The following is a 10,936-nucleotide window of genomic DNA, read 5'->3' as shown; positions in this document are numbered from 1 at the left end:
ATCCACTGTTTGTCCATTTTAGTCTAATCCCTAATGAAACAGAATGAACTTCAGTCTCTTGAAATCTGATTCTTCCATCTATGAAAAAAGCAATGAGAAAGGTGGCTTTTCACTTTAAAAGAGACACTTTGAGCCGAGTCAAACTCAGGAGAACTGCTCAAATTGTACGCTCTTCCCTAACACAGACATCAGGCCAGACGAGGTCAGAAATGCTGGTAAAACATTTATTTCAAAAATTCATTTGGTGTTCAGATGATAAATAGGAATTAAGAACCAGTATCTTTCTTAGGCTTTAAAAATCAGAAATAAGACACAATTTCATACATGCAGACTTTTGAAATATGGAGTAATGTTTAAGTTAACAGCTAAAAGAAAAGCTCTGAATGTTACTCTTTATTCTGGTAGGTTATGATTTACCCAGTATTGTTTACCTGCCTTGATTTAGTATTAGTATCTCCTGTATGCAAGGCACTCAGAGCCATGATTCCTAGCTTCTAACATCCGATTTCTAGGCCTCTCATGCAGACGCCAATAAAGGCTCTGTGTACAGCCCTGTGCTTATGGCCTATGTATCTATTAGCTCTACCCCTTGGGCTAATAGCACTCCTTGTCTGGAGCTTGGCTTTTCCCCTCTGAGAAGTCACTTGCTGTGATGTAGAAGCCATGCCAAAGCACAGTAACTCATTCAGCACTTACCAATAAGTTGGCAGCAAATCAGAGCTGAATCTTTCATCAGGGGGCTTTAGGATTTGAGGGGAGGGACATCTCATTGTCCTTAGGGAATGATAACGCCATGAGGGATTTCCTCTAGGAGAAAAAGGAATTATTTCTGATGCGTCATCAACTGTCACCGCAGTACGTGGTTCTCAAGATCGAGTCAATTTAGGGGAGGCAGCAATATTGTCAGCCCACTCTAGGCCAGGGAACATGTGTCTTCTCTGCCAGACCTCAATGTGTCTAGAGAAGGTGAATTCACATAGCTTAATGGCTGGGTTTGGTTCATTAACAAAATAATTTCTTTCCAGCAAATGAAGTTAATGCAGAAATGGAGAACGAATGTATGGTAATGTTTTACTCAGCAGTTTAAAAGATGCTTTTAAAAATTATTCAATAGAAGATTTCCAGAAGAATCATTAAGTAGCTAAGAACTCTATCCTCAATGGCTAGCACACTATTTGGCTCATTGATGGTCTTAAATGGATTTTTAGTGCAAGAATTACAGAAGGAGCAACTGCACGTTGGCACATCCAAGCCTGCTTTGGGACAGCCCAGTGCCTCTCCATCTTGGCTCTGGAGAGGAGGAGCCTACAGGGAGCTTATAACCTGGCGGACTAAGGCTCAGCATAGAACTTGCTAGTTGCCCTGTGGCAGGAGGCACAGTTGGGGTCCTTCAACAACTCTTTATCTGGTTAGCTGACCAGAGTAATGTCTGGTGAACTTTATTCTCTGTCTAGTGCAGGTACATTAGATGTCACACTGATGATCTCAGCCAAGATCTCTGCTAAGTTAGTCTGGGCTCATCTTCATCTTCTGTCTTACAGGAGACCCAGGTTCACTTCCTGCTCCTGGGACATGAGTGTATCCTTGTTATAATCTCATACACTTCACATATCTAACTATACTCTTAACATTCACTGATTTCTTTTACATTTTCTAGTAGGTATTTCATAATTTCCTCCAGAAGAGCCTATTCTACAATGTAACTCAATTAAAATCAAGTACATGTAGATTTTTTTTTCATCTGCAAAGATCCTGCCTACCAAAATAAACCATATGGTGCCACTGGGCATCTTGCGCAAACACGAGACTCTGTGTAGATCACTGTGTTCCCCGAGTCTTGGAAAATGTACGGTTAAACCTGTGGAATGATCCATCAACTGTGTTTACTTCAGCCTGTAACATGGTGAGCTGAGAGTTGGTTTGTAAGACAAAGGTTCTCACTTTCTTCATTTCTAATATCAGTCTTCAAAATTAAACATTTACCTGCTAAGTCTAGTATACCGACTGCCTCCATGTACTGGCAGTGGGGGCTTGTTCCTCAGGCCAATTTACATTTTGGACAGGTCATCCTTTAGGGAGTCAGCAATCATGTCTGCCATTTCCTGGTTAAAATGGATGATGAAAGCATGAGGTATGTTTTTCTTACAGAGTCGAATGTCTCCTTCTGGAAAATCCTTCTTAATGTCTTCATAGTACTCTTTTGGACACCAAGGATCTATAGTACCATAATAAAATGTAAGCTGAAATACAAGACAAAAACATTTTATTAGAAAACACGTTCCCTTCCCGACACAGATATGACACCAGCAGCTGGCAGTGCTCTGAGGACAGCACCTATGCCTGGCCCTGGGAGCAAGTCCCCAAGCTCTCTCCAGAGTGTGGCTCTCTCAAGGCAGCAAGGCTTCACGATGTACAGGAGTGCACTTAGAAGAATTTGGTGGGAAGATCCCATGCTGGGAGACTCTTGTGTGATAGATCCCTCATAATTCACTGAAAGGACTTACCAGGAAAGTTTTGTGTACTGAGGTTGGGATGGACACTGGAATGAAGGCCAGTGAGGATGACGAAGAGAATTATTGAGACATAGTCACCGAATGACTAGTGACCAGTTAATAAACTTAGTTGTTTCCAAATAGCCACATGGTAGTCATATGGGATGTATTTGTTGAATGAATACAAATATGGATCAGATAGACTCAGGCTTTCCAATGTAGCTGATGAAATGTGATCAGAATCCTGAGAGAGTTTTATGACATTTCTAAGAAAAGGCTCTCTGCAGCCTGTATGTTGATTCAGTGGGGAAGTGCAATAATCATACTTCAGTTGACAGCAAGCAGCTGAATGGAGACAGAGCCTCCTCTGTGGCATTACCAAGACCCTGAATGGATATCTACCTAGACCCGCACGTGATATATATATATGTATATATTGCTCTAGGCTGCTGTGTTTCACTGAAAAACTGCTATGTTCTAGTTCTGTTAGTTCTAAAAATAAAGGCAACAAAGCAACATCTTATATTCAGAAGGATAGATAGTGGCAATTTCTACAAAAACCAAGAACTAAATCTTAAGGATCCTTTGACCTCTGTATCACTGAAAGAAAGAGCTGTGCCCAGCTCCAGCCCTAGTTGGCCAGCTGTAGTCACTTGCAGCTTCCCTAATACACCAAATGTGCTCCTTCACTCAGACACTGAATTGCTTACTCATTCCTTTGTTCAGCAAATACAAATGGAGCACCTACTTTGTATTAGGAACCTGGAAAATAGAGATAGGACAGTCTTGGGGAAGGGGAGAAGGGGACTCCATGTACACAAGACAATTTGAGAGCTCAGGTGAGGCGCAGCTGGTCAGAAGTAGTGGGCAGGAAAGATTCCCCAGAATTGATGCCTGAGTTGAGTCTTCAAGCTGGGGGAGCACACTGTGGGGAGAAGACCAAGCAAACCAAAGCTTGAAAGAGCATGGCATGTGTGGGGAACTGGAATTCCACATGGCTGGAATATAGGGTGGTGGGAGACTGGAGAGGCAGAGAGGGATGAGCTCATGGACAGCATCTTCTATGCATGCCAAGGAGGTTGCACTTTATCCCGAAGCCCACAAGCCAAAAAAGACTGCACAATGAAGTGACATGCTCAGGTCCCTATGTCAGGAAAACCACTCTGGCCACAACAGGAAGAGAGATTGGAGGGGATCAAGTGGTGGGGGAGGAGAGTGCGGGGAAATAGGCGTTATTGCTTACTGGATAGTTTTAGTGTATCAATTATTAAATCCATGACCTGAATATGGGACAGATGAGACTGATCTTACAAAAACAATGGCCTTTATTACAATAACATGATGCCTTAACCAATATTTAAAGAGATGGTTAGTTAAAAACACTTTATAGAGGAAAAAATTTAACGTAGTACTCCAGAGAGTAAATTATGAACAAGTAAACCTCAAGTGGCAGACTTACTCCGAATCGCTTCATGGAGGTTTCCTTTTTTTTTTTTTAAATTATACTTCAAATTCTGGGACACATGCAGAGCGTGCAGGTTTGTTACATAGGTATACACGTGCCATGGTGGTTTGCTGTACCCATCAACCTCTCATCTACATTACGTATTTCTCCTAATGCTATCCCTCCCCAGCCCCCAGCCCCCAATAGTCCCCAGTGTGTGATGTTTCCCTCCCTGTGTCCATGTGTTCTCATTGTTCAACTCCCACTTATGAGTGAGAACATGCCGTGTCTGGTTTTCTGTTCCTGTGTCAGTTTGCTGAGAATGATGGTTTCTAGCTTCATCCATGTCCCTGCAAAGGACATGAACTCATCCTTTTTTATGACTCCATAGTATTCCAGCTTCATGGAGATTTTCTTGGTTGTTACCTGGGGTTCCAGTTTTGCACGCTGCAGAGGACCTGCAACTTACGGATTTATCACTTAATTCATCCTTCACATTCTCCTACTTTTCCTCACTCCAACCATTTCTGGGCATTCCAAAGCCCCTAAAGCCAAAATTCATTTTGCCATGGTTCTTAGCAGAGTAAGAACTTCTTTTGCTTCCTAGAGAATATGAGAGCCTAGCAGTTGCCTGGTTCTTCCTCCTGGTCTCAGCTCTTTCTATAGCTCTAAAATGCTGCAACTTCACAACCAGTGGGAGACTATTCTGTCCAGTAGTAGAAAAACACGTTTCCCTGGATCTCTCAGCAACTACCCTGCTATAGCTTTGCCGTGAAATTCTGTCAAGAGTACAAACTATTTGCAGGTATTAATTATCTACCAATAGTAGTGATAATATTAGGCTGTCTCTAAGCTACTCCCTACACTTACCACGAGCAATCTTTTCGATTGTATTCAGGAAATAGGATAGGGAACAGTCGCTATGCAGTTACTCAGCACTTCCTCAGAGCAGGGAACACTGCTGAGAAATCTGGAAAGTCAGACTTGGGTTCGTACCCGTCAGGTCTGTTCCTCTGCTGCAAGGCACGCTCTCGCCTCAAGATCCCTGGACCCTGAGAAAGCTACTCTAGGACCCTCACTCCAGTACAAGCTACAGTGTGAAGTCCTATGATAACGGCAGTCAGCTCAAAGGAAAGCCAGATAGAAAAGACCTCATCTAATACAGTCTCCTTGACAAGAAGAGCGTCACTGTATGCACCGCTGTTGCTTTCTGTCTGACATTTCAAAGACTGTTTCCATGAAGAACGTACCATTTACTTTTCTGTGATGCAATTACAACTTGAAATGTTTCCAATGAGAAGTCCAGCTTGATGAGCCCTCAGCACTGAGCAAACACCATCCCCGTACATGCAGTTAAGGCAGTGATTTGAGCAGGGGTGATCAACATGGATTAAGGGACCTGACACCCACCTCAGGGTATCAAGAGACAAATATGTCCAAGTAATTATGGGGCATACGCTGTCCAAGGCATGTGCTAGGAACCTCAACAAAGGTTGAGGTGTCAGTGTTCAAGACAGCAGGACAGTGAGGAGTCTAGACCTCCCGTATGCTTATCTGATTTTATTTCTCGATTCTCTACAATCCTTAACCGTTTGAAGTGGGCCCCATTTGGTTAAACGCCTAACCGATGATGGGGGTGGGCTCACGTTTTTTAAAATTTTGTTTTCTTTTACAAGTTCTTTTTCAGGCTATATATTCTCTAAACAGCTTCCTATGAAAGCCTTGGCTTACAAGTAAAACACGTGGTTATCTAATGCCGTTACACACACTGGCTTGAGATACTTCCTTTTCCCTATAAATTATAAGTCACAGGCAATAGATCTGACCAGAGGACTCTGCACCTGCAGCCCTGAACAGGAAAATGAGAAAGTATGGAGTGTGTGGTGGCACTGGCGGGGGATGGAGGAGGAGGGGTGAAGTAGAAAGAAAGAGAAACAACTGGACACCAAAAACATAGTGGTTAACAGTGCATACTCTTTATTTATTGGTATGTAAAAATGAATTGCAATGCACCATGACGAACTGATGGGCCGAAAGCAATGGCCAGGATCTGTGCCAGTCTGAGTAAGCACTGTCTATGTATTATCTCGTTGTATCCTCACAACAATACTCTAAGTATTGTATCTATATTTTACAGAAAAGGAAATTGAGGCTTAGCAAGATTAACCTGCTTATTTCAAGCAATTTTGCTTTGAAGAGCTGGGCTACAAATCCACAGACAACATTCCTAACCTGTACCTTTTGCTACTATTTACAATTCCAGTAAATAGACCCGTTATAAAAACATAAAACCTGACAACTGGCAGGTCTTAAACTGGATATGAAAACTAATAGAGTATGAGAGTTGTAAACAGGAGCTAACACAGCCACCTTTATTTTTATTTACTTATTTATTTTGAGATAGTCTTATTCTGGGCCCAGCCTAGAGTGCAGTGGTGTGATCTCAGCTCACTGGAGCCTTGACCTCCCGAGCTCAAGTGACCCTTGCACCTCAGCTTCCAGGGTAGCTGGAACCACAAGCGCATGCCACCATGCTCAGCTAATTTTTAATTTTTTTTTGTAGAGACGAGGTCTCCCTGTGTTTCCCAGGCTGGTCTCCAACTCCTGGGCTCAAGTGATCCACCCACCTCTGCCTCACAAAGTACTGAAATTACAGGCATGAGCCACAGCACCCAGCCTTCCCAACTACCTTTATTGAAAGCCTTCTCACAGTCTAGGTAGGTTTTCTGAGGCACTGTGTGTCATGGGGGTGATAACTGCCATGAAAGTACTGGAATTGTTAACAAAGAATCACAGGCAATCAGCAAGATGTTTACTTTCTTTTTTTTTTTTTTTTTTTTTTTGAGACGGAGTCTTGCTCTGTCGCCCAGGCTGGAGTGCAGTGGCGCAATCTCGGCTCACTGCAAGCTCCCCCTCCCGGGTTCACGCCATTCTCCTGACTCAGCCTCTCCGAGTAGCTGGGACTACAGGCGCCCGCGACCACGCCCGGCTAATTTTTTGTATTTTTTAGTAGAGACGGGGTTTCACCGTGGTCTCGATCTCCTGACCTCGTGATCCGCCCGCCTCGGCCTCCCAAAGTGCTGGGATTACAAGCGTGAGCCACCGCGCCCAGCCAGAAGAAAATAAATTATTTCCTGTAGTTTATTTCTCCTTAGCACTTGTTTTGGTACTCATGAGAATTGATAAAAAGTATACATTATTGAGATAGAAATTTTTCTGTTTCCAAATTGTCATGTTAAGTAACCTGTTGTTTTCTATTAAGCACAAAATTTAACTTTTTTTCAGTTCTAGATTTTGATTCCCCAGAACCACGCTTTGGCTTTTCCTCCTGAGTTTTCTGCTGGAAAGTGGATTTATGGTTACTATGGTCTCTGTGCTTATAGATGAACTTCCCTTTAACTGTTTAGTGTGTGCCTAAGGAGACAGGGCCCCCCTAAAATATCCCTGCAGGTTGCTGCAGCTTGTCCCCACATCTGTCTTTTCTTCTGTGTGGTTTTTTTTCCCCCCCACTTTCTGGGGGGTCTACAAACGGTACTTTTGGACAGTGAATTGCTGAAGCTGATAGATTAAAATGAGCTCCACCAAAAATGACTCTGAATCCATCCCATATCTGGTACTGGGCTAAGTGGCTGACATTAAGAAGTGTGTAAGATGGACTCTGTCCTGGAGCAGCTCACAGACTAGGCGAGAGAACAGGCCTGTATAAACTGGCTCTTAAATACAACAGGCAGACAGAGGTATGGACAAAGCCCTACGGGACCCCAAAGCAGGAAAACCCAAATTCTGCCCTGAGGGAGTGAACGTGAACAAAGCTTTGTTTTAGTATACATTTGGAGTTGTGTGCTTTTATGCATTACTAATAGAGGATTTATAGTAAGAACAAATAAATATTAGAAGCATCTTATGATTTAGCTAATAACAAAACTCACTTTCAATGACACAGCAACATCTTAAAATAATAAAAATTTTAAAAGCCACACATAAAAATCTCTATCTGAATTATTTCTGTCTATTCAATAGGACAGTAGGACTACAGGCATTACAGGAATAAAAGGGCTAATAAAATGAAAGTTTTGCATATATATATATTTTTTGCATATATATATTTGTTGTTGGCGTTAACCTTATGGATAAACTGAATTTTAGAAGCTCTTTAAATCATAATTCACCACGAAGTCAAGTTTGGTACAAACAATAACTCATCAATACAACTTGAAATGTTTCCAACGAGAAATCCAGCTTGATGAGCCCTCGGCACAGACTACTTCGGGCAGTCAATTTGTGGGCTGCCTGTTTTGTGATATAGTGCAGGCCTGAGCAGGGTGGTAAATGGCATTTCTGGGGGTGTCATGCTGAGAGTGAAAGGGCTTCTCATAATGTCTTTATATCACAGTGTGGTAAAATAATTGTATTTATATTATTCTAAAGTAATTTGTGAAACTACTCAAGCTCCTTATGCAGCCAGGAAGAGCATAGTGCAGTGAGTGCAGTGTTAAGACCGTACAGGTCCCTGAGCCATATCCACCTGGACTGGAATCTTGGTTCTGCCATTTATTGGTGCTGTGAGCCCAGACCAGTTACTTAGCTTCCCTGTGCCTGCTTATTCATCTGTAAGGTAAGACAGAACTAGTTACCAGTGGGCTAGTGCTGAGGACTGGAAAACAAAGTGTATCAAGTGCTTTACACATGGTGGGCACTCTTAAAGGCTGCTGCTTTACAGGTGAGGACAAAGGGAGCTCCTCGACACAGACTGGGCAATGGTGGGGTGGGGTGGCGTGGGAGCTGTGCCCTGGTCAAGGAAAAAGAATGCACATGACCTTACATTAGCCTTTGAGAAAATATATTTATTCTGATAAGTTGCTTTTGACATAGGCTCAGAAAATATAAGTATTAAACATTTTTAAAAATCGAAAGCAAAGTTGTTTTACCATATACTTACTCATTATCTAAAAAATGTACATGTCGTATTCCCAGACATGATTGTAGAGAAAGACAGATGGGGTAGAAGACAAGTCGGAACCAAATAAACAGTGAAGCACATCCCTATCCTCAAGCCGCCACTAACAGTCAGCTCCTAGAGTGGATTCTATTCTTCCACTTTTATAATAAAACCTACTTTTCCTTATAAAGGAGACCTGGAGCCTAAGCTATAGTGCCCTTTGGCTATCCTTGGCTGAGCATCTTCCAAATGAAGAAAGGCACCGACTTTTCTTCCTGGTGGGCTCACAGGGTGAGCCTGTGGGTTCTTGCAGCAGTGAAGGTAATGCCCACCACTTTTCTGAGCAATGCAAGGCTTTCTGTTAGCATTTCATGAACAGCTGTAGCTCCCTGGCAGCTTACACTGCATGGCAGGGCAACCAGGAAGCCAGCACCAGAGACAGTGACCAAAGAGGAGTGACACAGATTCTCAGAGAGATCTATCTTCTTGGCCTTTCTTCCAGAGGTCTAAGAAAAATATGTCATTCCTGCTTTCTCCAGGTTTTCTTTCCTTCTTTGAAATAATTCCCACTAGAGCAGGTTTTTTGCTTGTTTCATTACTTGTGTGAAAAAAGCAAAAGGTCAGATATAAAGCAGTCGGTTGCATACCAAGGGATCAAATTAGTACCTACACATATAGGCCCCCTACTTCCCAGCTAGGGCCCCCTGCCCTACCTTTATCTCCTGTTTTTATCCCCTTGAAGCTTTCCCGAGCTCAGGATATAAACTGTTAGGTCCTCCAATGCATGCCCATTTCTGGGGAGAGTCTAGACAGTCTGGATGACAGCAGCAGGCTTCCACTTCTCCCCTCCCCTCAGAGTCAAAGACATGTAAGCCCCAACTTGCAATGTTAAAGGAAACCGATTCTGTGATATAAACATCTCCTTTCAGTTACTTAAAAAATCTTATCCCTGTCGGAGACACAGGCAGCTGCAAAGTGTCAGCATTTCACTGCAGTCTTTCTGAGCCTCTGTTTTTAGGAACTTGCAGAATTGCTAAAGAAAGGGAGATGGTTTAGGGACTTCGGTTTTTCCAGTTACCTTGTTTCCTCTCTTCTGTTTATTCCTGACTGACTCAATTACCATTCTTGAGAAAATGAGAACTGAAATCTCCAAAGATTTTTAAAAAGTGGCTGAGGATGGAGGTGAAAACATAAATGCTTCCGGCCCATGAACCCTGCTTCTCTCTGCAGGCACGGAGGGGAGCGGCGGGAATGGGAGCGCCAAAGGAGGAGTAGGTCCTATGGGGCACTGTGTGGCTCACTCTCCAGTAGCTGGAACAACCATCTGTGTATACAGTGGTGTGCAGAGCAGCACTCTCCTTTCTGTGTGGCTAACATGTAAAGGGCCAGGATCCTCTCCCTCCCACATACAAGCCACGAGGCCATCATGTGACTGGCTTGTCTTTCTCACGTGGGACTGCACTGAGATGCTAACCCAGGGCCTCTGCTTTCCTCTGGTGAGGCCCTCTGGCAAAGTAAGAGGCCCTGAGCGCCAGTCTCCTCCTGTGTTTCTGTCTTTCCCTGGATCTGTGCCCCCAAAAGGGGGCAAATGTACTGGAATGGTTTTACTCAACTGAGAGAAAGGCTAAGTCCAGTTCACTAGACTTCTCTGGACTAGAATAAGGGGCCCAAGCCTTGGTAAAAATCAAGTACTATTGTGTTTTCTCCTCATTATGGTTCCTATACAACAGCTCCTTGAGGCATCTTATGGGGAGTGGTGGCTGTTATTTAGAATGGCATTGGGCATTCCGGGGTCTCTTGGCCACATACTCAGCATCACTAATACCTTTCATTAACACAATGAAAATATCTGAAAAGGGGATGTGAGAGGAGGAACTGTTAGGCAAATAGTCTTTTTAAAGTACTTAGAAGCATAACTAGGCTATAACTAACTTTGTAATAGTAATAAAAACATTTATTGAATGCTTAGTGCATTCCAGACACTCTTTCTTTTTTGTTTTTTTGAGACAGAGTCTCGCTCTGTTACCCAGGCTGGAGTGCAGTAGCATGATCTCGGCTCAC

General features: G+C 43.1%; 1 protein-coding gene across 6 annotated transcripts in view; it reads right to left on the bottom strand.

Moving 5' to 3' along the window:
• Window positions 1–210: 210 nt before the first annotated feature.
• The window catches only part of LDAH (lipid droplet associated hydrolase), a 132,240-nt gene continuing 121,514 nt past the window's right edge, over window positions 211–10,936 (bottom strand). For 3 of the 6 annotated variants that reach the window (XM_055251519.2, XM_055251521.2, XM_055251522.2), the window contains one exon: window positions 211–2,240. In XM_055251519.2, the coding sequence (XP_055107494.1) occupies window positions 2,049–2,240 (192 nt within the window). In that variant the 3' untranslated portion in view covers window positions 211–2,048. The remainder of the gene's footprint in view (window positions 2,241–10,936) is intronic. The other 3 variants (XM_063622768.1, XM_063622769.1, XM_063622770.1) reach the window with 2 other exon arrangements.

This window comes from Symphalangus syndactylus, chromosome 18 (assembly GCF_028878055.3).
Source record: "Symphalangus syndactylus isolate Jambi chromosome 18, NHGRI_mSymSyn1-v2.1_pri, whole genome shotgun sequence".
Lineage (NCBI taxonomy): Eukaryota > Metazoa > Chordata > Mammalia > Primates > Hylobatidae > Symphalangus > Symphalangus syndactylus.
Note: the sequence above shows the minus strand (reverse complement) of the source record. Positions and strands in the feature narration are given on the sequence as shown.